This window comes from Muscardinus avellanarius (genome assembly GCF_963383645.1).
Source record: "Muscardinus avellanarius genome assembly, chromosome: 3".
Lineage (NCBI taxonomy): Eukaryota > Metazoa > Chordata > Mammalia > Rodentia > Gliridae > Muscardinus > Muscardinus avellanarius.
In genome coordinates this window covers 109916914-109944608 of record NC_137788.1, presented here as the reverse complement: position 1 = coordinate 109944608, position 27695 = coordinate 109916914, and the positions used below count along the sequence as shown (strand labels likewise).

Genomic DNA, 27695 nt, shown 5'->3' with positions numbered 1-27695 from the left:
AGGGAGCACCTCAGCTGCAATGAGCACTCCTCAGCCTGCCTGGCTCCCCACTTCCCTTGCCCTGGGATGGGTCCAGTCGTTGAGATGCCTGTGTAAACCGCCTTTAATTCTGGGTTTGTAACTCATTATGTAACACTCCAAGGATTGAGAGCTGGAGGTGAGTGTGAGCTGGCCTGCCAACAACACGGAGCCATGGGGCTCACAGGGACAGCGGCAAGCCAGGGCGGACACAGCGCCTCCAGAGATGCTGGCAGCAGCCATGGAGGTGGCAGGTGCTCTGTGGGCATCAGAAGCATGAACGGCCTCCAGCCCGGCAGAGGCCTGTAGCTACAGCGTGGAGAGGCTTCCACCAGCCACAGAGAGCCCACACGACCTCGTTCACCAACCATAATATATCAACAAATGCAAGGCTGGGGCCAGATGCCCAGGTCTACGATTTCCATGCAAGATCACGGACTCTCCACGACTTGGCCTTCCCCAGGCTGTCATGGGGGCCGGGGGTGAAGTGGGGAGAAAAGAGGAGCTGAGCTCTTCAAGGAACAGAAAAGAGTTACCGCCTTCTAGCGCGAGCGCGCACATGTACAGGGTATTCTATCTTTAAGCCCTCTTTAAAAAAAAAAAAGGTTTTTTGTATTACTGGGGATGGAACCCAGGCACATTCGACCTCCGAGCTCCACCCCCAGCCCTATTTTTCATTCTTTATTTTGAAACAGGGTCTCACTGAGTTGCAGAGGGCCTCACTAAGTAGCGGAGGCTGTCTGTGAACCACGATCCTACTGCCTCAGCCTCCAGAATGCTGGGACGCCAAGCGTGCAGGTCCTTGCTGGCTCCTTGGGGCCTTTCTCCACCTGCTTTGCTTTTCCTAGAAGGCTCTTCTATCTCCCGCGCCTCCTTTGCTCTCAGGCTGGGCTGCCTCCCTCGGGTCACACCTGACGGCTGTCATTTGGCAGGAAGGAGGGGTGATAAACGCCTCTGGCCAAGTGTCCTCACCTCCAGGGACACTGAGGTGTTGGGACACGTCACACGGGTCCTCCTGCCACCCACAGGCCTGCTCACAGTGGTGAGCCCTGGATGGGCTTTGGGGCTGGGGAACTCCAGGGCCACGCAAGCTCTCTTCTTTAAACACAGGCCTGGGAACTCAGACACTGGAGCTGATTTCAAAGGTTTCCTCAAAGAACAAAATTACTGAAAGGTCTATGTTATGGTTGCAGTGATCTACAAGGTACTGAGAGCAAAGCAGCAGCGGAACCCAATCCATGGTTGCCTCGTGAAAGCCCCCTTGAGGCACCCAGGGCCTCTCTCTGCAGTTAATTTATGTTTTAATTTCACGGCTGCTAACAAGTCCTTTCTTGGAGCCCACGAACATCTCCCCAGCTTTCCTTGAATCGACCACAGCCCGTCACCGCAGCACTTTCTATATGCCAAGTGCCTGAGAAGTTAATTTCCTCTTGTTCAGCGCTTGACAGGCTGGCAGAAACGGAGCCAGGCGCCCTCCCAAAAACACCACGCAAAAATCCTCGCACGCACAACACGGCTTTAACATCTCTCCAGCACGAACCCTTCTCCCAAATGACAGTTACCCGCTGTGGCCTCAACCCGCAGATACCTCTCCTGAGCCGCCCCGCTCTCCTCCACCTCCCTACGTGCTCGCCAGGCTCCTTCACCTCTGGACGGCGCAGCCCTTCCCTCTTTGCTTTCAGCATCCCTCGGCATCTGGTTCAGAGACATGGCTTCCACCCAGACACAGCAACCTTCACACTACAGACAGCAGGCCGGGGCTGCCTGGACTCCTTCTCCATGAGATGTGTGTGTGTGTGTGTGTGTGTGTGTGTGTGTGTGTGTGTGTGTGTGCGTGCGTGCGCACGCACGCGTGCGGTACTGGGGGTGGAACCCAGGGGCTTTTCTACTTCCAGCCTACACTCCCAGACCTATTTTATATTTTGTTTGGAAGCTGGGTCTCATTAAATTGCTGAGAGCCTCACTAAGTAGCTGAGGCTGGCTTCGAACCTGCGCGATCCTCCTGTCTCAGCCTCTCAAGCAGGGGGATTACAAGCATGCGCCACCACGCCTAGCTCAAGTTTGTTTTAATAAGAATGAAGGGAGAGAGGGGGAGAGAGTGTGACACAGAGGAGGGAAGGAGGAGGGAGAGGTGACTGGCTTGATGGGCAGCTAATCTCACAGCATGGAGACAGTCTGAGCAAAACTGAACCAGGCCCGGGGCGTTCCTCGCGTCCCCCCACGGCTGCCTTTGTGTAGCAGCTGTGAGTGGGTCGTGCTCCCCAGAACACACGTTCTGAGGCTCTCACTTGCGTTCCTGTCACCCCTCCACGCCTGCACCAGTGAGCGACATTCCTCGTCTGTAGGTTGGCTGGTGGCTGCATCCATCCATTCAGTCCTAGGTAAAGCTTACTGACTGAGCGGACCCACGTACTGAGATTTCGGCAAAGGTTTCGGAAGAAGCTAATTAACCGTGTAGGAAACAGTAAGACAGTGGTCAAGGTGCTGCAAAGATGGGCAAGAAGTCATTTCTGCTTGTGGTGGTCAGTTTTCTGTCACTGGGACAAAATACCTGGGAAAAACAACTCAGGAGGAAAGAGTTCTTCTGGCTCTCGGCCGGATGGTTCCTGCTCCGAGGCAGAGCCTTCACAGTGAAAGAAAGATGCCCAGTCATGGCGGCCAGGAAGCAGACAGAGAGAGAACAAAGCCCGGCGCGGTGCCCTGCCTCGTAATCCCAGCATTCAGGAGGCTGAGACAGGAGGATCGTGATTCTTGGCCAGCCTCAGCTACTAAGTGAGGCCCTCTGCAACTCAGTGAGACCCTGTTTCAATATAGAGAACAAAAAAGAGGGCAGGGGGTGTAGCTCAGAGGTAGAATGCCCCTGGGTTCCAGCCCCAGCACTGCAAAAGAAAGAAAGAAAGAAAGAAAGAAAGAAAGAAAGAAAGAAAGAAAGAAAGGAAGGAAAAAAGGAAGGAAGGAGAGAGAGTAAGGAAGGAAGGATGAAGGAGAGAGAGAACACAAAGGGTGTAGGGACAAGGTACATCCTCCCAGGACACATTTCCAGGGACCCACTTCCCCCAACAAGGTCCCACAGCCTTCAGTTTCCACCTGCTCCCAACAACAGCATCAACTGTGACTCTTCGATGGGTGAACCCACTGATGAGGCCAGGCCCTGCCCATCCAGGCACTTCCCCAGCCCCGCTCTGGGAACCGAGCCTTCAGTGTCAGAGCCTTTGCAGGATGCCCCAGATCCAACCCATCACACTAGTGAGAAATATAAGGCAAGCCAGTGCTTGGGAGGCTGAGACAGGAGGACCACAGCCTGGAGGCCAGCCTTGGCAACTTAGCAAGACTCTGTTTCCAAAAAATACAAATAAAAAAGGGCTGGGGATGTAGCTTGGGGGTTCAACCCCCAGTATCTCACACACACTTGGCCTTTGGGTTAGAGAGTTGGCCGCACGGCGGCTGCACTGGTGTGGATTTAGAATGGGACAAGGCCGCCATGTTGGCGATGGGGCCTGCTTGCTGAGGAGGCACCCCTGGAGTGCGGCCTTGGGGGGCTATATATGGTTCCTCCTCCCCCTGTGTCATAGCTAGATATAAGATGTCTCGTAAGGAGATCTTTATTAATGTTTGGGGCTGGTGTGATTGAATCTTGAGGGCTGCAGAAGCAGCAGTGGACAAATTCATCGTAATAGATTTATCAGGGTGTTGACCCAGGCCAGGAGGGTGTGGCTGGGGGTGGGTCCCCGGGGGTGCAGCCTTGGGGATTATACGGATGGTTTCCCTTCCCCCGCTCTCTCTGGCTCCTGGCCTCCATGATGTGAGGGGCGCAGCCCATGTGTGCTCTCTCCCTCTTTCTTACAGCCATGCTCTGAGCTCCACAGACCTAGTCTAACATGGACTGAACCTCTGAAATCTCCAGACTGGGAGCAAATAACTCTTCTGTCCTCCAAGCTGTATGGCTGGACGACATCAAGGAGAATGTTAACGGGAACAGAGGCCCTCCCCCTGGTCACTGCCCGGTCCTTCTATCCTGTGAAGCCCAGATCCTGTGACAGCTTGCTCATAATCTACATGATTCCAAGGACACCCAGGGTACCACGAAGCTCCTCCTATGCAGATCCACTCCCTTGAAGGGATCTGAAACTCGTCAACACAAGATGGGCTTCTTTCGAAGAATAAGACTCCTCTAACGAGATCAGAACACCCCAGGCTAGCAAAGCAGAATCCATTAATCACCCAACATTAAGTTGATAAGAACATTAGGCAGGTTTCGGTTTTCCTACTCCAAACTCAAGAAGTAGGACAACCAATGATAAACAACCTTCTTGTGGTGGCATGTGCCCGTAATCCCAAGATTTGGGAGGCTGAAACAGAAGGGTCACAGACTTGAGGCCAGCCGCAGCTACTTAGCAAGGCTCTTCTCAACTTAGTGAGATCCTGCTTCACAATAAAAAATAATATAATGCCCCCTGGGTTCGATCACCAGCAGTAACATGTGTGTGTATGCATGACAGTGATTTTTCCCCCTAGTTTTTTTAAAAATCAGATTCTCATAGATATTTGCGTCCCAGAAAAGGCCAATCCTGCATGCTGGACACCCAGGCCTGGGAGGGAGCGTCACCAAGGGAAGGGATGGTCATTTCTCTCTCCATATATCTTCCCATTTGAGATTCTTGAATGCCTTACACCAATCCTAACTTGATTCTCTTTCTGACATTCAAAAGGATAAGAGGAAGAAGAGACTACTGAATTTGAAAACAGACAGTCACTCCACAGTAGAACTGGAGCCAGCCTGGATTTTCCATTTCCCTGTCTCTTCCTGCACAGAGTAATTCTCTCCTAGGCAGACAGTATTTAATTATGTGAAGTTTTCTAAAGTTGGCCTAATTGGATTTGCATTATTAAAAGGCCATCTCCAGGGACACAGACGTGGAGGCTCAATTCTGGTCTCTCTGGTGGGCAGCCTCCTGGGCTTGTGTCTCCTGGGCTCTGCTTGGGCACCAAGAGCAGAGGCTCTGCCTAGTAGAGAGCTAGGCACGTCTGGCTAGCAAGGCTCTGTTTCACAATAAAAAATAAAAATGTGAAATTTATTATTTCAAAATAAAATAATAATAATAATAATAATAATAATAATAATAATAATAAATGCAGTAGCACACAGCTGCAATCCCAGTAGTACCGAGAGGTCGAGACAGGAGGATCACGGGCTGGAGGTCAGCCTCAGCAACTGGGTGAGGCCCTTAGCAACCTAGTGAGACCCTATTTCAAAATAAAAAAAATAAGAAAGGCAGGGGCGTGTAGCTTAAAGGTAGAAAGCCCTTAGGTTCCACCCAGAACTAAGACAAACAAGCAAGCCAGCAGACCAACAAACAGGTAGAGGATGAGGCTGCCAAGAGGTTAAAACGGGCTGAAAGACCGCATCCCTGCGGGGGTCTGGGGATGAAGCCCCGGGGCGTTCTAGAAACATACCCAGCACTTTTTTTTTTTTTTTTTTTTTTGCGGGTCTGGGGATGGAACCCAGGGGCATTTTACCTCCAACCTCTATCCCCAGCCCTATTTTTTATTTTGAAACCGGGTCTCACTGAATTGCAAAGAGCCTCACTAAGTAGCTGAGGCCGTCTGTGACCCGCTATCCTCCTGTCTCAGCCTCCCGAGTGCTGTGATTACAAGTGTGCGCCACCGTGCCCGGCTTGTTAAAGGCCTTTTCTAAATGAACATTTCAGGGCAGCAAACGAGCAGATGAGGCACGGCTGGCTTTGTACACAGCTTTCAGGGGCACCCGCTGGGGACCAGAGCTCCCCTCGGCACTCAGGTTGTAGTAATGAGCAGAACAGGACTCCTGCCTTTGTGTGGCTCCTGCAGACTGCCATGGCACCGACTGCCAGCCTTCGGCCCTGGGCCTCTGGCAAAAGTAAAATCAGGTGGATGACTGAATTTAAAATGACGCAGATGCCTCATGCTGCGCTGGCCCAGGCAGCCTCTCCTCGGTCATCGGGCTGGTGGGCACGAGCGTCCACCCACACGGGTGTGCTGAGCTCCTTGCCAGACCGGTTCTCCTAATAGACGGACCACGGGCACTTGGAGTCTTGGAGTCAGAGCGTCATGAGGAAACCTGGAGCACAGATGTGGGCGTTCCTGACAAACTACTGAGAAAACGGCTGGCTAACTGCAGAACTCCACGTGGTGCGCATGCTTGTCATCCCAGCACTCGGGAGGCTGAGACAGGAGGATCGCAGTTCGCGGACAGCCTCAGCTACTTAGTGAGGCCCTTTGCAACTCAGTGAGACCCTGTTTCAAAATAAAGAATAAAAAATTGGGCAGGGGGTGTAGCTCAGAGGTTAAATGTCTCTGGGTTCCATCCCCAGACCAGCAAAAAAAAAAAAAAAAAAAAAAAAAAAAAAATAGGGCTGAGGGTGTAGTTTGGAGGTAGAATGCCCCTAGGTTCCATCCCCAGTTCTTAAAAAAAAAAAAAAAGTGGGCGGTTGGAAAACCAGCCACCTCTGTATGCTAGGCCAGGATGTACACAATTACATGTCCACAAAATAACAGTGCTTAGAAGTTACTATACTTCACAAACCTCCAATCCTTATAGACCCTTTTCTCATTCCTTTATAAGGCTATTATTAACTCCTTTCTCCCCCCCCCACCTCTTTTTTTTTTTATATATGATGCTGGGGATTGAACCCATGGGCCCTCTGAGCTATCCTCCCAGTCCTTTTTATTTTATTTATTTTTAATTAATTAATTTATTTATTTTTGGTGGTACTGGGGTTCCTGGAAGCCCTTCTACCTCCGGGCTACACTCCCAGACCTATTTTTACATTTTTATTTGGAAACAGGGTCTCCTAAGCCAGCACGCGCGGCTGGCTTCGAACCTGCGCGATCCTCCTGTCTCTGCCTCCCAAGCACGGGGATTACAAGCGTGCGCCACCATGCCCGGCTTATTTTTTAAATTTTAAAACAAGGTCTTGTTAGGTTGCTGAGGGCCTCACTAAGTTGCTGAGGCTAGTCTTGAACCGGTGATCCTCCTGTCTCAGCCTCCCAAGTACTGGGATCACAGGTGTGCGCCACCACGCCTGGCCCCTTACAGAAGTTGTCTGTGTGATCCCACGGCTAGGCCACAGTTCATCACCCGCGTTCCTCCTTCCATTGCAGTTGACTGGGGACCACGCCCGCCGCCCACTGAGGCGGCTCTGTGGGCACCAAGCGCCAGCCTCCTCCTGCTCCTGCTCCTCTTCTGCTGAGCCCAACTACCATCTTCTTTAAAGATGGATGCCCGCTCTATGCATTTCCAGGTCTCTCTCCACCCACTGCTGAGGATGTCTTCCTCCTGTCTTTCATAATAAAAGGGTCTCTCAGGAGTCCTTGCTAAGCCTCAGGACTTGACAGGCATTTAGTCAAAATCTTAAAGAGACTCCACTGCTCTCCATCTTTCCTTCTTGATGTCAAAAACCTTCATCCCTCTGAAATACAGATGTTCCCCCAGCATCTAGCACAACGGAGAACCATGTGAACCATGTGAACCAACTCTCCCCGAGCCCATCCCTTCCCAGAGAGTTCTGGGTAACTGTGTTCTGAAGTTAAGATGTTTAGAAAACAGTACTGAAGACTGTCTTCAAGGCCGAGGGTACCAGAAAGAGGAATGAGATCTGTGTATCGCAGCCCCGAGATAGAACGAAGGTAAGCGGGAACCATCACACAAGTAAAGAAATCTGCTTTTGCCTAATGAAGAATGCTAGGATAGAAAATAATTTCAGAGAAATAGAGGCATCCTGCAGTGGAGGGGAAAGAGATCCAGATGCCCACCACGGTACTACTGAGGTCCCAAAATTCTGTGATTTTAGACGTTACCAGAAGCTAAAAGAAGAGGGTGCTAGGGAGCTACTGCCCACTTGGAAGAGCTTCAGTTTGGAGCAATTAAAATGTTCTGAAAACAGAGAGTGGTGGTAGTTGCTGTGAACACTGTGAATGTAATAAATTCCACTGTTCTGTGCAGTTAAAAATGGATAAAATAGCAAAAATGATGCTTTTTTATTTTTTATGTGGAACATACTGAAAATGGCAAACATTCAGACTGTGCTTGGTGCTTTAATATGTAACTATGTGTAAATACAACATATACAGTTTACTTATATATAATTTTTATTTTTATCTTTTGTGGTACTGACTGGGGATTAAACCCGAGCTTCTACCTCTGAGCTATACTCCCAGATGTTTTTATTTTTTATTTTGAAACAGGATCCCTCTTAGTTGCTGAGATGCTTGCTAAGTTGCTGAGGCTGGCCTCGAACCTGTGATCCTCCCATCTCAGCTTCCCAAGACTGGGATTACAGGCGTGCACCACCATGTCCTGTTTATATATTTTATCATTATTACATTTATGTAATATATTAATAAATAATATATTGATATTTATATAGGCATATATATTGTGATATATATATCACACAAGAAATCCATGATTCTGTTATTCTCTTTGTGGAATGCAGAAGCCTGTGCCTCATCAGAGCCAAGAGCCAGTCCACATCCCTCAAAAGCACTGCAGAATCAAGCCAGAGCTGTTCCTGAAGGGCAGAAGCTCACTGATAAAGGTTACCACATTATCATGATGATAAATGCTCTCTGAAGGTTTGTTGGAACATAACCAGCTTATGAAAAAAGTTCTTTTTTTTTGTCTACCCACACACATAAATACCGAGTTCAAATGTACACAGATCAAAACTCTCACATGAAGAAAAAAAATGCCTAAAGACTAAAAAAAGACTAAAGCTAAAGCTGGTTTTTTTTTTATTGTAAACACAGGTTGCTATTTTTTTTTCAGTATGAAGGATGGAACCCAGGGCCATTCTACCCCGAGCTATACCCCCTGCCCTATTTTATATTCTATTTTGAAACAGGGCCTCACTGAGTTGCAAAGGGCCTCGCTAAGTAGCTGAGGCTGTCTGTGAACCATGATCCTCCTGTCTCAGCCTCCTGAATACTGGGATTACAAGCGTGCGCCACCACACCCAGCTAGGTTGCTACATTTTGACAGGAAAACACACACACACACACACACACACACACACACACACACACACACACACGAGCCTATTGTGTGAGTTTTAGGGCCAGAGAAAATTTTGTTTTAAAATTTCTTTGGTGTTCCTCTTCCTTAAAAATGTGCATTTCTGAGCCGGGCGTGGTGGCGCACACTTGCAATCCCAGCGCATGGGAGGCTGAGACAGGAGGAGCACGCAGGTTTGAAGCCAGCCTCAGCTACTTAGTGAGGCTTTCAGCAATTTAGTGAGACCCTGTTTCCAAATAAAGTATAAAATAGGTCTGGGAGTATAGCCCCAAGATAGAAAAGCCCCTGGGTTCCACCCCTAGTACCACACAGACTCAAAAAAAATGCATTTCTTTTAAAAAATGGATAGATGGAAAAAGACTTACTATGCTGATAGTAATTGAAAAAAATCTTTGAAAAAAAGAAAAAGCTGGAGGTCCGTCACTCCCTGGTTTCAAGAGTCAATGTGAAGCTCATTATTAATGCGCAGACGAATGGGAGAGAACCAGGGTCTCTAGAAGTCGGCCGTACAGATATGGCTAGCTCATCTGTTGTCCTCGTTGTAGTAAGGCTTGAACCCGGGCATTCTACTCAATCTGCACCCCTGGCCCTTCTGTTATTGCCATTTTGAAATGGGGTCTCATTGCGTTGCTGATGCCGGCTCCCGATCTACGACCATCAGGTCTCAGACTCCCAACTACTGGGATTACGAGCGGGAATGCACCATCCCACACCTGACTTCACAGATTTTAAAAATAAAGATGCTAAGGTCATTTGGTGGAGAAAAGGGGACTTTTTAAACAAATGGGGCTGGAACTGGACATCCATTGGGAGTGGGGCGCAAGGGTAACATTGACCCATCCCTCACACCATATAAAAAATTGAACCAAATTGGATCATACGCTGAAACATGGGAAGAGGGTGGGAAATGGGTAAGGGCTAATTGGGCGATGTGCGCATGTATGTCTCCACCATCTTTTATCCCATTAAGATGTGTAACTACAATGCACCAAAAAAATCACATATCTAGAAGAAATTGGAAAATCTGCGTGATCTTGAGTTAAAGCGTTCTTTCTTTTTAAAAGTACACTTTTATTGGTGCACTGCAGTTTCACATCATAATGTCATAGTGAGAGCGACAACACGCACACAGCTCTTGGCGGGCCTCTCCCGGCTTCCTCCCCTCTCCCTTTCCCATACATGATATTGAGACTGGCATTTGTCACTTCACGTGTGTGTGCAATGTCAGTGGACCTGTTTACTTCGTTGATTTTCCCTGCCTCTCCTAGACCCCGGAGGATTCCTTACATATGCCATCAAAAGCACAATCCATGAGTTTTACTTTCTAAAAAACGGATAAATTGGAGTTCATAAAAATTTTAAATGTTTGCTCTTCAGAAAACACTATTAAAGGCAAAGATGAGCCAGGCATGGTGGCGTTCACCTGTAATCTCAGGGCTTGGAAGGCTGAGGCAGGAGGACTGCAGGTTTGAGACCAGGCCCAGCAACTTAGTGAGGCTCTCAGGACCTAGTGAGACCCTGTTTCAAAAATAAAAAAATAAAAAGGGCTGCAGGTGTAGCTCAGAGATAGTAAGCCCCTGGGTTCAATCTCTAGTATCTTCCCCCACCCCAAAAGAAGAAAAAAGAAAGAAAGAAAGAAAGAAAGAAAGAACGAACGAACAGGGAGAGAGAGAAAGAGAGAAGGAAGGCAAACTCAGAGAAAATATTTGTAAATTGTGAATCTGATGAAGGAATTGTATTCAGAATTTACAAAGGACTCAAAATTCAATAATAGAATATGTAGTTTAGCGAGGGATGGAGTCTGGAACGGGGGAGGGAGAATTATAGAGGGCAGGAGGACACTTTGAGGCAATAGAAATACACTCCATCTTGACAGTAGTTTTACATGCATATATAAATACTCACAAAATTCCTCAAGTATGTACCTCAATAAAGCTGTTAAGAATAAAATCAGAAACTTATTTGGGATGTGTGAAAATTAGGGACACACTTTCTTTCACCCAGAAGAAGGCAAGATTCAGCTTCATAGCCAGCCTCCCCGAGAGGCCACTTTCTTAGGGAGATGGTACCCACTGGCATGAGAAGCATAAACAGACTCTCCTTCACAAAACGCAGAAGCCGGGTCTTGTCCGTCTATACTCATCAAGCGTGCCCGATGCCGTGCTTCTTATGGCCCTCCCCAACACCTCAGAAGAAAGCAGCTGCTCCCTCCTGTGAAGGACCACCACACTGGTGCCGATTTCAGATGTCAAGAGGATGCAGCCGTCCACCCACCACTGTCCGTCTATTAAAGTGTCTCCTATAGTACAAAGGCCAATAGGGCATCGTTCTTCCCTTCAAACGCTCCCACTCTAGTGGCAAGAGCGACGTAATAAATAAGTATACTAAAAAGTCAAATAACACATAGTAGCAGCAGCAGGCTAAAACAATCTCAAGACACATTAAGAAGTACAGCAGCGGCAGAGAGGAAGGAACTGGCCCTCTGACGCATGGTGATGGCGACGCAGGGTGCGTCTTCCCTCTGGACCTGGCTTCCGTGATCTGCTCACTCACTCAGTACCACGCTGGGCACGAGCATTTCACACATGTCTTTCTGTTTGAACGAGTGCAGGCCCGTTCACCTACTCCGACTGCAAGGCCGGGCCGCCATGTTGCCAACTCGACAGCCGAATTCCAGCCTTTATCCCCGTTGTCAACAAAGGCACGGCAATGATTTGAGAGGAGACAAGGAAAAGCTAAGCCTGGATCTGCAAGGAACGGTGTCCTCCACTGAGGGGGGTGAGGCTCCTGCGCAGGAAGGTGATATACAGGACTCTAGGGCAGTCTCCTTGGAGACCCAGGAGAGCCTCGGCTTCCCTGTCTGTTCCTGCCAGAACACGCATGGATGCTTTCTGGTTTAGTCCACTCTTTCGACCCTGTGACCAAGGTACCTGAGAGGAGCTACTTAAAGGAGGAAGAGTGTGCTTGGGCTCGTGGTTCAGGGGCTCAGTCCATGGCCAGCCCGCTCCCAGGCAGACATGGCGGCAGGGATGGCAGACGAGAGCAGCTCAGCTCACGGAGGCCGGAGCCTCAGGCCACGCCCCGGTGCACTGCCTCCTCTGGCCAAGTCTCAGCCCCTAAGCCTGCCACACTGCAAACTCAGGAGCATTTCTGGGGGACGTGTCATCGAATCCCTCTAGGAATCACACCGGTCTCATTGTGAAAGCAATCACCAGGTACGTGCCAGTTCAACCCGCTATAACAAAATACCAGAATCTGGGCAGCTCATATCAATGGAAACTTAACGTCCCACAGCTCTGAAGCGTGGGAAGTCCAAGGATAGTGTGCCTGAAGGTCCAGGGTGGGCCTTGCCCTCACAAAGTGGAAGGGTAAGCTACTCTTGGGATATATATATATATATATATATATATATATATATAGACCCCATATACAAGGTTCGTGACCTGACCTCTTCCCGAGGGTCCCCGTCCTTATCACCTTGGGGTGAAGACGTCAGGGCATGGATTTGGGAGGGACATCAACATCCACGCCTCTGCATTGGAGGGCGGCAGCGTCGATGCTGACCACAGTGACCACAAACCTCTTATCTACACGCAGTTTCTGAAGGAGCAGAAAGGAGAAAGAGAAAAGTGTGGGGGATCGTGAGCACGGGAGGAGAAGGTCACCCGAAACCACATTTTCTCACGATCAACACATAGGGAATTGTGAAATCTCGGTAAGGACGAAATGGAAAAGGTCTCCGTCGGGCATGGTGGTATGTGCCCATCGTCCCAGTGCCTGGGAAGCTAAAGCAGGAGGATCACAGGTTCAAGGCAGCCTCAACAACTTATGAGACCCTGTTTCAAAATAAAAAATAAAGAAGGGCTGGTGATAAAGACCAGAGGCGGAGTGCCCCTGGGCTCAATCCCCAGTACCAAAAGCAGCAGCAAAAATGCAAAAGATCTCCCATTGCAACTGAGAGACTCGGATTAAACACCAACTTCACGGCTCCCTTAGACAACGCGACTCTACGCAGCAAGAAAAGCCTTCAGTCTTTAAGACAAACCACGCTTGCCTCTTGTACTTACAGCTACACAAAGGGCAGGTCTCACAGGGGAAGAGCAGGAGCTTATGTAAGTCCGACCTGACCCGCGCAGTCTGAGGGGCCCGGGCAGCCTCCTCCCGGGCGCGGCCGGCTCTTACCTGTAGATGGGGTCCTGCATCACCAGCATTTTGTTCTCGTCCCAGGTCCACTCCTTTTTCTGCAATAAAAGAAGCTATAAATGAATAAGTTAGGCTTGTCCTCCACATGGAACCAAGGCACACACTGGCCACTGCCGTGCTTGTGAGCCCAGGACTTGCTCCCGGTCTGACCATCCCGTGAGGACCCGGAACTGACGGCACCAAGAGGCTGCGGACAGCGCCCTGTGTCTGGTCCCATCTGTTTCCTTCTGTCAGAGACAGTGTCTCTCTAGGCCAGAGTATAGACAAGAGCCCTTGGGCTGATTCTACTTCAACATTTTTTAGAGAAATTACAAAGGGGAAAAAAGGCTGGATATCACTACACCGGGGCGGGAGAGGAGGAGTGGAAGGGAGAAGGGACCAGGCAAGCCGCTAAGGTATGGAGAGGAGGTTCCCAGACCCACAGTGGCCTCCCACACACCAGGGCCTGGGGACCGTCCATGAGATTCTGCCCTGGCCCTTAGAGTGTCACCAGGAAGAAGCGTCTCGCCAAAGCTTTACCCAAACACAACACCGTACGCACCTGGGGCCATTTAATCTCTGAATTGTGACTCAACGCCAATCCAACCGGTGAGGTGGATTTATACTGGTTTACAGTATAAATATATTCAATCAATTCAAATACTTTCATAGACAACGGAATTTCCTAACTCAAAATGTTATAATTTTTTATTTTTATTTTGTGTGGTGCTGGGGACTGAACCCAGGGGCATTCTAACTCCGAGTTATACTCCCATTCCCTATTTTTAATTTTTAATTTTGAAACAGGGTCTGAGTTGCAAAGGGCCTAAGTAGCTGAGGATGGCCATGAACCACAATCCTCCTGTCTCAGCCTCCCAAATGCTGGGATTACAAGTGTGCACCACCACACCCGGCTCTTGTTGTCATTTAAAAAAAAAAAACGCCTTCCTATAATTACTAGTCACTATTCTGTAACATATTAACACCTAAAAATGACCTTTTTGGAATTAATTCCTTTTTGTAAGTAAGAATCCCTTCAGATATACCCAGACAGCAAGTCTACACCTTCTTAATATAATTCCAAGTTTTGCAAAGACCCTTCACTTGGAGTGTTTCCCTGACTTCTTGCTACCATGGTTGACTATTTTTTTATTGGCTTCAAGCATATTTGTAATGTAAGTACTTGTGAAAGCATTTTTATGATTGCTTCCTTAAAATCTTCATAGATTTTTTTTTTTGCAGCATTGGGGATTGAACCAAGAGGTGCTCTACCCCTCTACTGAGCTACACCCCCTCCAGCCTTTTTTAATTTTGAAACAGTGTCTTGCTGAGTTGCTGAGGCTGGCATACACCCATAATCCAGGTACTACTTGGGAGGCTGAGGCAGAAGGGTCATGGTGCACTGACAGCCTCAGCTACTTAGTGAGACCTTCTGCAACCTAGTGAGACCCTGTCTCCAAATAAAGCATAAAAAATAGGGCTAGGGGTGTAGCCTGGAGGTAGAATGTCCCTGGGTTCCATCCCCAGTAGGGAAAAATCATCATCATCATCCTATGATCATCACCTTGGACCCAGAGCTGTTCATTCAAGAGACTCCAGCGAGCAGTAACCATGGCACCCAGGCCAACACACTCCCTCAGGTGTAAGCTACAGACACGGGGAACGCACTGCAGAGGTAGCAGAGCGTAAAGATCGCCAAACACAACTCGGTATAGAAAGAAGACGGTCCCTTTTGAGGGCATGGATTCCCATGCTGGCCCCATCAGTAGCGAGCTGGGTGACCTATCAGTTGTGGGGCATCTCGTGCTCTGCGGCCATGCCCAATCAACTGAGGGCCCAGCCCAGATCACCTTCTAAGTCCCTTCTCCTAAATTCTGGTTCTATAACTGTGAGTGCCCCGTCCTACCCAGTTAGATCTTAGTCTTCTGTTTCCATAGTAACCAGTTCCACGGCTGGGGCAGGGAGACAGCTTCCTGGTGACCTGAGGTCCCTGAGACACAGCACAGGTTCTGAGCCGGATACCCTGGATTTACTAGTTATGCATTTCTGATAGGACAGCACTTATCTCAAGGAGTCTGAAGGCTGGCTGCAATGGTGCACACCTATAATCTCAGTGCTTGGGAGGCCGAGGCAGAAGGGCCACAGGTTTGAGGCCAGCCTCAGTAACTTAGACCTTCAGCAACTTAGTGAGACTCTGTTTCAAAATAAAAAGGGTTAGGGGCGTCGCTGAGGGATAGAATAGCCCTGGGTTCAATCTTTAGGACAAAACAAAAAGTCTCACAACCAATAGGGGAAATAAATAAATCTACTTTGGGACTGGGGGTGGTGCTGCTTAGAGGAACAGCACAAGCTTAGCATACATGAAGCCCTGGGTTCAGTCTCTGGTCCACAAACAAAACAAAAACCAAAAAAACACCTCCAGTGCAATTTTCTACATCATATAGTGTCATTAAAAATAGTTAACTCTGCATCCAGTGGTCCATAACTAATATCCGTGTGTGTGTGTGAGTGTGTGTGTGTGTGTGAGATGTGAGAGAGAGAGAGAGAGAGAGAGAGGAGAGAGAGGAGAGAGACAGAGAGAGACAGAGAGAGAGACAGAGAGAGAGACAGAGAGAGACAGAGAGAGAGACAGAGAGAGAGAGACAGAGAGACAGAGAGAGAGACAGAGAGAGAGAGACAGAGAGAGACAGAGAGAGAGAGACAGAGAGAGAGACAGAGAGAGAGAGAAGGAGAGAGAGACAGAGAGAGAGAGAAGGAGAGAGAGACAGAGAGAGAGAGAGAAGGAGAGAGAGACAGAGAGAGAGAGAAGGAGAGAGGGGCGAGAGAGATGCTGGGGATGGAACCCAGAGGCATCCTACTTCTGAGCTATGTGTTGATGAGAATGATGAGGGCTCTCATGATGTCTCCTGACGGAATCCCTTCAAAGTCACTGGCTTATAAGAGAGATCACGTAAAACCAAGGCCTTTTAATTCCTCGAGTAGAAAACCCCCCTTTGCATGAAGTGCAAGGCTAATTTTTCTTATTCAGGGTTTCATTATGACACCCAGAAAATGGTGTTATAATGTGATTTCAGAATTATAATAAGTAAGCATTATCAGGGAGACAGAAAGGAGAAGTCCTTGGGCCTCGCTGGCGGTTGAAGAAAATGTTCTAAGAAACATCAAAGCAAAGCTAATGAGCTCAGTGGCTGGGTTCACACCACAAATCCAGCCTGAGGCTCAGGAGGCATCTGAGCGTCCTTATCTGCTGGCACTGGACCAAGAAGACAGCCTTTTCAGCCTTTTTAGACACTTGTTAATAGAACCCGAAAGGTGGTTCTTACATCTTGGTGAGATGAGATGATTGTGTGCTGCCTACTGCTTGGGCAGGTCAACACGCCTGCAGATCACAGCACCTGCACAGGTCCTGCCTCCACCAGGAAGGCGCAGTTCCTCCCCACAGAGGCCTGCCCATCCTTGGAGAGCTCGGGACCACTGTGCTTGTCAACTGATTGACAGGAGAGGAGGGGGAGACCAGAGACTCAAGAGGGAGAAGCTGGACTTCATCACATCCCCCACGAGGTACTTACAACATCCTCATGCTGTTGTAGGATAGAAGGAATAAGTAGGTAGAAAGGAGACAGGAAGGAAAAGTAAAAATATAACTTTGATATAAGAACCTGGAGCTGAAGTGCTTCAGCCTCTAGTCCACAAACCACTTCTCTTTCCCAGGCCTGACTCTACCATAAATTCCTGGGAAACCTGTAGCTCCTAGAGTTAACAATATTTCTGAGAAAACCTATAATTTAGGATATCTCAGCTTATCCGTCAATCAACTAATGAGGACCCCAATCAACACAAGATCATCCACCCTGAGGCTGACCAGACCACAGACCATCAGGAAGCGCCTCGGGACCACTGGACTGAGCTCATCCACCCTAAGGCTGCCAGACCACCAGCCCACCATAAACCGCCTTGGGACTACCGGACTGAGCTCATCCTCACAGACCGTCTCTAGCCCACCCCTCACGAAAGTCCCCTATAAGAAGAGAAACTTCCTCAAATGCCTTCCTCATCTTGAGGGGCCCGCATTCTCTCTTGAATGTGTATTTCCTCCCTTTCCCCAATAAACCTCTGTCTATGTGTCTAACTGGCGCGTGCTCAAATTCTTTTCTGTCACGTTAGCCAAGGACCCTGCAGACCCCCGAGTTCCTGAGCCGAGAACTCACCCTAACATATCTGGCACCCCAACAGTCCCATGAACACATCCCATGGATGCCAGGGGTCCAGGCAAGTGCTGGGTTCATGGGCAGGGCCCTGCGCTTGCAAGACCCCTCGAGGGTTGAGGGTCCTTATAAACACGCCTCTCTCTATGCAGGGAGCAGACGCCACTGACCACTTATGTGGGGGTGGAGGAGAGAGAGGAGGCCCGGGGCTGCCATGGGAGGTGGACAACCTTGTAAGCTCCCTGTCCAGCCAGAGAACTGGAAGACGACAGAGCCCACTCAGCCCAAGGATCAGCTTGCTCTACAGCTCCACGGGCGCTCAGATACCTGAATACGCACAGGAGACCCACATTTACACACCAGCACCAAAAAGCATGGTTCTGCCAGGTGCAGTAGCTCACACCTGTCATCCCAGTACTCAGGAGGCTGAGACAGGAAGATCGCAGGTTCAAGGCCAGCCTCAGCAACTAAGCCGGACCCTCAGTAACTTAGCAAGACTCTGTCTCAAAATCAAAAATGGGGCTATGTGTGCAGTATTTGGGAGGCTGAGGGAGGAGGATTGTGGTTCGCAGCCAGCCTCAGTTATTTTTTTGCAACTCAGTGAGACCCTGTTTCAAAATAAAAATAAAAAATAGGGCTGGGGGTGGAGCTCAGAGGTAGAATGCCCCCGGGTTCCATCTCCAGTACTGAAAAAAAAAAAAAAGATAATATGATTACCCAGACCAGGTACAGATGTCGCTCAGAGAGGCCAGACCAGGGGTTAGAGCTCAGCGGCGGGAACTGGGGCCAGGGGCTGCAGCCCAGAGCTCCTTCTGACCGGCTACAGCAGCTGGGGGAAGACCACCGTGCTGTGTGCAGGTGAGGCCTGCTGGGCGCTTCCGCCAACTGGCCCAGCACAGGCGCCGGCCCTTGGTCATTGGTGCCAGGCTGCACAGGGTACGGCTGAGCTGGGCAGGAGCCACACGTCTTGTTCTACCTGTGGCTGCCTGGCAACAGCTTGGGTGGCCACTGGTGATGTTTGCCGGGCACACCTCTCCTTGGGAAAACAGTGCACTGACACCACGGGGCACCTGCTCGCCCCTTCTCTGCTCTATGACAGGGAGGGTGTGTGTGTGTGCTGGTGCTTGGCAGCAGCTCGGAAGCTGGGGATGCCACGTGGGGACGAGATGACAAGCGAGCTGATTGCTGTTAGCATGCATTCATCTGGCCATGCGGCAGGAAACGTGCTGTAATTACAGGCATCACCCAAATCAGCCAGGCCCTGAAATGGCCTCGCACGTGGGTGCAGGAAGCGAGGTGAGAGTCCCCCGTCACCCATGCCTGGCACCTGAAAAGCCAGGCCAGAAAAGACCTGCCAGGTCGTCTTCTCTTGGACCAGTGGCTGGGTGAACTCAGAGACCACCAAGCATGGCATTTCAGAGTGGGCTGTGGGCCTCCTGTGCCCTCAGGGGAATGGGGCTGCAGGCCAGCTTTCCTGCCCTCGGAGACGGGTGGCTCCTCTCCCAGGTAACACCCTGATTTTCTCGCAGGCCGAGAGCTAACAGTGGCTGGCAGAGTGCATGGAACACGGGAAGCCATGAGATGGGGAACAGCGGAGACTGTCCTCTAAGGGCAAAGCCAGGAAGCCATTCCATGGCGGCATGCTGAGGGCACCAAGTCACCCGAAAGAGACAGATCTCCTGGGCAGTGGACCTTGAAACTTAACTCAAATCCAAGTGAACAGAAGTGCACACACGCCTGGTGCCTCCAGCGGTTCCCGTCAGCACACTTACTGCTGTGAACCAAAATACCTGATGACCACACCTAGAGGAAGCAGGGTTTATCTGCTCATAGTGTTGGAGGTTTCGGAGGGGTCGGTCCATGCTGGGCTGAGCAGGAGACAGCACGTGCACAAGAGAAGCAGGAAGACACAACAGCCAGGGACCGCTGTCCTTGGCCATAGCTCCAGGGACCCATCCCACCTCCAGCAGGGCCGAGGCTTGCTCCAGGGATGAGGCCATGCCCCTGCCAGACTGTTACTGTTGGCTGAGAATCCAGAATGCTTGGGACCAGAAATGTTTTAAATTTCAGAGTTTGGTTGGGATTTTTTGCTCGTTTGTTTGTATGGTTGGCTTTTTACATCTGCCTTGTCTAACACAGCAGGTCAGGGAACATTCTGAATCCCACCCATCGCACCAGGCTGAGGAGAGTACTGGGTCTAGGAGACCGTCCTCTGTCTCAGTGAATTAAGAAATCGTTGGCTCAGTTGATACACCAGCCTTTTTAAAGCTCCGGCAACGTGAGTGAGTTAGCATCCCAAGGTCAAAAGCCTATCGTGGGGTAACTGCGCTTCTCAGATGGAAAAGATGACAGCTGGGTCCCTGGCAAGGGAGGGGTCGTCAGCAAGGAAACTGCCAGCAAGGGAAATGCCCGCCAAGACTAAGAAAGGATGGGCTAGGGTGTGGAGGGGTCCTACCACCTGGGAAGTGCCCAGGGACGGTAATGGTAATGAGTTACCAGCTGGTGTGGGCGGGAGCTGAGGCGGCTCCCCTCCCCCGAAGAGCAATCTGGCCACGTGACACATGAGGAAGCAGCCCCCCCCCCCAAGCTGGGAGCTGGTGGCACCGCCCTCTTTTCCTCAAGGGATAGCTCTTGCTGAAGGTAAAGCCGCAGTAGTCCTTTGTGGTTGCTAGCCCGGGGACTTAACAGGCATAGGCGTTGGGAGGGGAGGTCTCAAGATGGTGCCATGGCTACGCACTCTCTGCACATGGGATGGGGGAAGAGGGCATGGACACCGGTGGGCTGAGGCTCGCTCCGGGGGCAGCAGACAGGGACAGCTCCCAAGGGGCCTGCTCTCGTCCACGCCCCCACTGTGGACAGCTCTCGTCCACGCCCCCACTGTGGACAGCCTCAGCTACTTAGTGAGGCCCTCTGCAACTCAGTGAGACTCTGTTTCACTAGTAAAAATAAAGAAAAAAAAATAGGGCTGGGGTTGTAGCTCAGAGGTAGAATGCCCTGGGTTCCATCCCCAATACCACAAAAACAAAAACAAAACAACAACAGAGGGCCTACCCAGGGAAGGGCGATCGTCCAGAGAGCATTGTACAGGAAGAGGCGCCACACCTGCCTCCAGTCTCCTCTCTCCCACAGGCCTGGTCCAGGGCACTTACCTTCTTCTTCTTCTTCAGAATAACTTTCACTCCATCCACCGAGACCATGATGGTCACTTTCTTCTTCTTGATGTTCTTGGCCTTGAACTCATACTGCAAAGGAGAAGAGAACAGAGCAGCTGATTAGATGGTGCACCTGCCTGGCCACACAGGGCGGCTGGAGTGTCAAAGAGCCGGTGGGTGCACTTGCTGGGCATCAGGGGGCATCCTGGGCTAGAGCAATGGCCATCGATGTCACTACCCAGTCAGTAGCTGGGGCGACAGGAATAGACTTAAAACACAGTCATGAGAGCCGGGTGTGGTGGCGCACGCTTGTAATCCCAGCATTTGGAAGGCTGAGACAGAAGGATTGTGGTTCACAGATATCCTGAGTGGACTGAGTGGCTGAGTCCTGAGTGGACTCGTGGATCTGCTGGGTGGTGCGGCAGGCGGGCAGGGCTTCGTGGTGGAGGTGCGGGGAGGGGGGTGGCCTTGGGATTATATACGACCCTTGCTTTTCTCTCTGATCTCTGCTGCCATTTCCTGAACTCCACGGGTGTGACCTAGCCTAACATGGACTGAAACCTTTAGAACTATAAGCCCCAGAGAAGTTCCTTCCTTCAAGCTGTGGCGCTCAGGTATTCTGAGCCCCAGCAATGAGAACAACGGCTGACGGACAGGCCCGACCGGCTGGTCACTCCATCCCACGCCCGGTAGCCGCCAGGGACAGCTGGCACCAGCCTGCACACGAGGGCTTTCACTTGTGAACAAATAATTAGGAATTCTCAGTTATTCTCCACAAGACCTGTTCCCAATCCCTTTATCTGTGGCTTAGTCTCCAGGTCTATTATTACCATTAATATCACTGCTATTTTAAAATCTTTTTTTAAACTGCGATGTCTGTGAACCCGGATATTCCTGTCTCAGCCTCCCAAATGCTGGGATTACAAGTGTGTACCACCACGCCCGGCAAGAGAAGGGTACTGAAGACCTAGCCAAACCTATCAAACAAGTCAAACACTGCAGTTAAAGTTACAGTTCCAAGCCGGAATGTGGTGGCGCATGCTTGTAATCCCAGCATTCGGGAGGCTGAGACAGGAGGATCGCGGTTCACGGACAACCTCAGCTACTTAGTAAGACCCTCTGCAACTCAGTGAGACCCTGTTTCCAAATAAAGGATCAAAAATAGGGCTGGGATGGAGCTTTGAGGTAGAATGCCCCTGGATTCCATCCCCAGTACTGCAAAAATAAAAATAAAAAAAATAAAAAAGAAGACTAAAAAATAGGGCTGCAGGTGTAGCTTGAAGGTAGAATGCCCCAGGTTTCCTTCCCCAGTACTGAAAAAAAAAAAAAAAAAGAACTGGAAATACAACTGTATGTTCTCTTGGAAAATTGGAAAACAGCCTCTGACGCCATCGCTTTGCGCACAGCCCCAGGTGGCTCCTGGCCTGTGGCCCCATCACGACAGGCAAGCGCGGTCAGTTTTCCCCAGGATCTCAATGACGGCCACAACACGGGTCCTGTGGTCACAGGTCACGGTGTCCTAGGGACACGGGTGGGATGCTCTGGAGCATCCCAAGGCGGATAGCGTGGGAAGCAGGGCCCCAGGCCCCATCACACTGCCGGCACCGAGTGCTGCCCACGGCTCTGCGTCCACGCCCCTGCCTCCCACGGTCTCCAAAAACTCAAGTGCCTGGAAATGCTTGGATGCTCATCACGAAGCCAGTTATTTACACGGTGATACGCGTCACATAGGCAAACATGTCGGCACACTCACAGGGCTGAGAAAAACGGGTCTGGAGAGAGGAAGAGAAGAAGAGGGAAGAAAAGGGGCCCCCGGGGCGGAGCAGGTACCGCCTTTCCAGACTAGACTGCTCCCGGGCGGAGCTGCACGGAGAGGGCTCACGGCAAGCTTCCGAGTTCCTTGGAGAAGGATTCCGATCTGCCTGGGCTTTGCAAGAGCTGAAAGACAAGCGGGGCAGCTGGTGCCACTGTCTGTGGCTCAGGCCAGCCTCCCGTAGGCCGGTGCCAGCCCCAGGGCTCTGCCAACTGCCCAGCCCTGCCGGCCACAGTCGCACCAGCAAGGACAGATCGCGTCCTACGGGACCCGACCTTGAAAGGACAAAGCAATCCAAGTCCAGGAAGCCAGCTGCAGACTGGAAGGCCCAGGAGAAAGTGTTTGGGTATCATAAAGAGCCTTAGGACCTTGGATAGGAACAGCAGCGTGGGAACCCGGTGTGCCCTGCCACTCCGCAAGGCTCAGGAAAGCAGAGCCGGGCGGCAGAGCCCAAGGGAGCCAGGAACAGACATGCAGCCAGTGGCTGGAGCCCCCCCACTCTCTCTCTCTTTCTCTTTCTCTCCTTCTCTCTCCTTCCTCCCTCCCTCCCTCTCCTTTTATACTGGGGGTGGAACTCAGGGGCATTCTGTCTCCAAGCTACACCTCCAGCCCTATTTTTTATTCTTTATTTATGAAACAGGGTCTCACTGAGTTGCGAAGGGCCTCGCTAAGTAGCTGAGGCTGTCTGCAAACCTGGATCCTCCAGTTTCAGCCTCCCAAATGCTGGGATCACCAGCGTGCGCCACCACGCCTGGCTCATAGCTGATTTTTAACCAAACTCTATTTTCCCCCACAGGACCCCTGGTGCCTCGGTCACCCCAGCCACAAATCACTTGGTTAGTGACATAACGAGACCCCTCACTCTCTGTCCTTGGCTCTAAGGTCCTTCCCGTGGCCCCACGGTGCCCGCAGAGGCGAGCCAAGACCTGCCAGCAAGTCCAGGTGCTCGGAGGAGACCTCGCCAAGAGGAGAGGAGTCAGTTTGCAAAAGCAAATCACGGTGGCCTGCTCCGTGAGGCCTGGCCCCTTCCTCGAGGAGCCTGTGGCCGTGCTACTGCAGACCATGGTGGGCAATTCCAAAGTGCATGCTGGCTACACCGCTGGACGCTAGCGCTTCTCCAGGGGAGAGCCGCAAGGACCTTGGCCAGCGCTCCTTAGGAAGGGTTCGCAAGAAATCTTTTTGCACCTCCTGACCCAGTAAGACCGAGTGCAGCCATGTGCAGGGGGGCCGAAGGCCAAAGTAGCTCAAGCCCGCAGCAGGGGATGAAGGAACACACCAAATGCGGCCCCACAAACAACGGAATAGCACTCAGCCTTCGAAAGCAGGGGGGCGGCTCCTGGGCACACGTGGAACCACAGCCCTTGAAGGCTGCGGCAGGAGGATCACAGGTTCGAGGCCAGCTTTGGCAACCTAGCAAGCCCTCCAGCAACCTAGTAAGACCCTGTTTTGAAATAAATAATAAAGCCGGGCTTGTAATCCCAGCATTTGGGAGGCTGAGATGGGAGGATCACAGTTCGCAGACAGCCTCAGCTACTTAGTGAGGCCCTTTGCAACTCAGTGAGACCCTGTTTCAAAATAAAGAATAAAATATAGGTTTCGGGGGTGTAGCTCAGAGATAGAATGCCCCTGGGTTCCATCCCCAGTAACACACACACACACACACACACACACACACACACACACACACACACAGAGCAGCTGGAGGATGATGTATCTCAGGGGTGAGAAACGTGTACCCATTCAATAGTACCAGGCTGGCAAGCACTCCTGTAGGAAGGGTAGAAAGGGCCTGGACAGGGGCACACCTCCTGCGGGAGGCTCCTTGGCCAGCTGCCATTTTAGAGGACGGTTCTCCCAGAGCGGCCACTGCCCCCTTCGGTTTATTTTTAATCTGTTCGGCAATTCTAGTGAAGAATAGCCAGGCGGGGGGCCCAACCTCCCACAGGGCGCACAACCTCGCCAGGATGCGGCGGGCTGCTCAGAGACCTTGGCCCACGCAGAGTTGTGGAATCCAGATCACAGGCTCGGCGCGCTGACCTACTTAACAACTTTTAGGAAATCAGGCTACTGAGCGGTTCGACCACAGGTAAACGGTTCTCTTTTCTACTTTTTTTTTTTTTTTTCCCAAAGGAAACTGAAGAACAAATAGCAGCCCTAGGCCTTTGAAAGGACCTTGTCACATCCCGACCAGCAGGTTTCAGTCCCGGCCAAAGAGCCTTCTATGGCCGTGTTTCCTGCTCAGATGGCATGTCGAGGCTTTATTGACATGGGGTAGTTGTGCCACAGAGAAAACTAGCTTTCTCCAGGCTACAATGAGCTGGGTTCCAGTTATTTTATTTTATTTTATTTTTTACCAGTCGTGTGTGTGTGTGTGTGTGTGTGTGTGTGTGTGTGAGAGAGAGAGAGAGAGAGAGAGAGAGAGAGAGAGAGAGAGAGAGAGAGAGAAGGACTGCTAGGGATGGAACAACTTGGGTGTTCTACCTCTGAGCTCCATCACCAGCACTACTTTTTATTTTAGTTTGAAGCAGGGTCTCACTAAGTTGCTGAGGCTGGCCACGAACCTGCGATTCTCCTGTCTCAGCCATCCTTCATTGCCACCAACACACTTAGATCATCACTCAAACAGAAGCATTGACTCAAAGCCTGAATGTGTTTAAATCTATCTGGTTTCAAAGATACCAGCCATTACCTCTTTCTTTTCTTTTCTTTTTTCTTTCTTTCTTTTTTTGTTTCAGTACTGAAGATGGAACCCAGGGCCATTCTACCTCTGAGCTACATCCCTAGCCCTTTTTTTTTTTTTTTTTTTTTTTGTGGTACTGGGGATGGAACCCAGGGGCCTCCTACCTTCGGGCTAAACTCCCAGACCTATTTTATATTTTATTTGGAAAAAGGGTCTCTTAAGCCAGCTGAGGCTGGCTTCGAACCTGCGCCATCCTCCTGTCTCAGCCTCCCAAGCGCGGGGATTACAAACGTGTGCCACCACGCCTGGCTTCATCCTTTATTTTTGAAAGAGGGTCTCACTGAGTTGCAGAGGGCCTCACTAAGTAGTAGAGATTGTCTAGGAACCGCCATCCTCCTGTCTCAGCCTCCCAAAGGCTAGGATTACAAGCGTGCACCACCACATCTGGCTTACCTCTTTCTTAAAATGTTGAAAACTACTTTTCAGAAAAAGGGCCCTTGGTTCACATGCCTGCATCTCTGAACTCCCCTCCGGTCACTGCAGAGGATCAAAGAAAATCCAATTTCAACATGGGCCTCTTTTTATTTGATGATGAATAACTAATCAAGTCAACGAACCATAAGTGATCTTGTACCTTGAGCAAGTGGCTGGCAGTTCCCAACCCCCGTGAGCTTAAAGCCAGAGCCTGGCTCTTCCTCTGCAGACTACGGCCCGTCTAGCCGAAAGCGGTGGCTTGTAAGAGATGCTTGCGCGGCCCGCGTGGGGGAGAGCTGGTCTCAAGATGCCTTGGTCCCTGAATGTGCTTGGCGTTCCCTCATCTGTTGCATCTGTAAACAAATCCTTCGACTTTGAAATTTCCCTCCCTCTCTTTATTTTTTCTTTTGAAACAGCGTCTCACTAAGTTGCTGAGACTGGCTGCAAACCTGTGATGATCCTCCTGCAGGGCTGAGCTCCCTCGGGTGGCTCTAAGGGAGAATCTATTTTCTTGACCTCTCCAGCTTCTCAAGCTGCCTGCACACCGTGGCTTCCAGGCCCTTCCTTCATCATCAAAGCCAGCAGCATTGCATCCTATGTCTCTCTCTGTTGCCTTCTGCCTCTTTGACCCTACTGCCTTGCTCGGAGAAGGGCCCCCATGATTCATCCTGGCCATCTGAACAATCCAGGACAATCCCCTATCTCAAGGGTCTTAATCACATCAGCAAAGTCCCTTTGCCATGTTAGGTAACATCAGGAAGTACTTGGTTAAGAAGGAGATCATAGCCGGGCACGGTGGCGCACACCTGTAATCCCAGTACTTTGGAGGCTGAGACAGGAAGATGGCAGGTTCCAGGCCAGCCTCAGTGATTTTAGCAGCTTCTCAGCAGTAAGAACCATGTAGGAAACATCACGATACAGAGCTGTAGTAATAAAAACAGCATGGTACTGGCACAAAAGAGACACCTAGCCAATGGAGCAGAATAGAAGATACAGAAACAAATCCACACACGTATAGCCAACTGATCTTCAACAGAGGTGTTAAAAATATGTCGGAGAAAAGACAGCCTCTTCAAAAAATGGTGTTGGGGAAACTGGTTATCCCCGTGTAGAAGAGCTGAATTAAATATCAACCTCTCACCCTGTACACGAGTCGACTCAAGATGGATTAATGCCGGGCGTGGTGGCGCACGCTTGTAATCCCCGCGCTTGGGAGGCTGAGACAGGAGGATCACACGGGTTCGAAGTCAGCCTCAGCTACTTAGTGAGGCTTTCAGCAACCTAGTGAACCCCTGTTTCCAAAATAAAATATAAAAAAGGTCCGGGAGTATAGCCTGGAGGTAGAAAGCCTCTGGGTTCCACCCCCAGTACACCAAAAAAAAAAAAAAAAAAAAAAAAAAGATGGATTAAAAACCTGGAAATTAGACCAGAGACTTTGAAGTTACTAAAGGAAGGCAGAGGATCAACACTCCAACATACAGGCACAGGTAGACACTTCCTTAACTAGACCCCCAAAGCTCAGAAATTTAAAAAATAATTAATAAATAGAATGGCAGTAAATTAAAAAGTTTCTTTTTTGGGTGGGGGGGTCTTGGGATGGAACCCAGGGGTGTTCGACCTCCCAGTTACACCACCTGCCCTATTTTTTTTTATTCTTTATTTTTAAACTGGGTCTCATTGAGCTGCAGAGGGCCTCACTAAGTAGCTGAGGCTGGCCGCGAACCAGTATCCTCTGGGTCTCAGCCTCCCGAATGCTGGGATTACAAGCATGCACCACCACATGCAGCTAAAAAGTTTCTACTCATCAAAGGAAACCATCAAGAGTCTAAAGTGAGACCCTACCGAATGGGAGAAGATCTTTGCCAGCTATTACTCTGAGAGGACTAATACTTAGAACATATAATCAAAAGACTTAACACTTAAAAACTAGTAAGACAATCACAAAATGGGCAACTGAAACTCAACAGACACTTCACAAAAGGAAAAATACAAATGGCCAATAAATATATGAAAAATACTCAACATCATTAGCCATCAGGGAGATGCAAATCAAAACTGCACTGAGATTCCATCTAACCCCAATCAGAGTGGCAAACATCAAGAAGTCAAATAACAATAA

General features: G+C 50.2%; 1 protein-coding gene across 1 annotated transcript in view; it reads right to left on the bottom strand.

The window, feature by feature from the left end:
• The window catches only part of NOS1AP (nitric oxide synthase 1 adaptor protein), a gene marked incomplete at both ends in the record, with an annotated part of 121441 nt that overhangs the window by 21744 nt on the left and 72002 nt on the right, over window positions 1–27695 (bottom strand). Inside the window, 2 exons of the mRNA XM_080691525.1 lie at window positions 13253–13311; window positions 20607–20699. Coding sequence (XP_080547651.1) covers window positions 13253–13311; window positions 20607–20699 — 152 coding nt within the window. The remainder of the gene's footprint in view (window positions 1–13252; window positions 13312–20606; window positions 20700–27695) is intronic.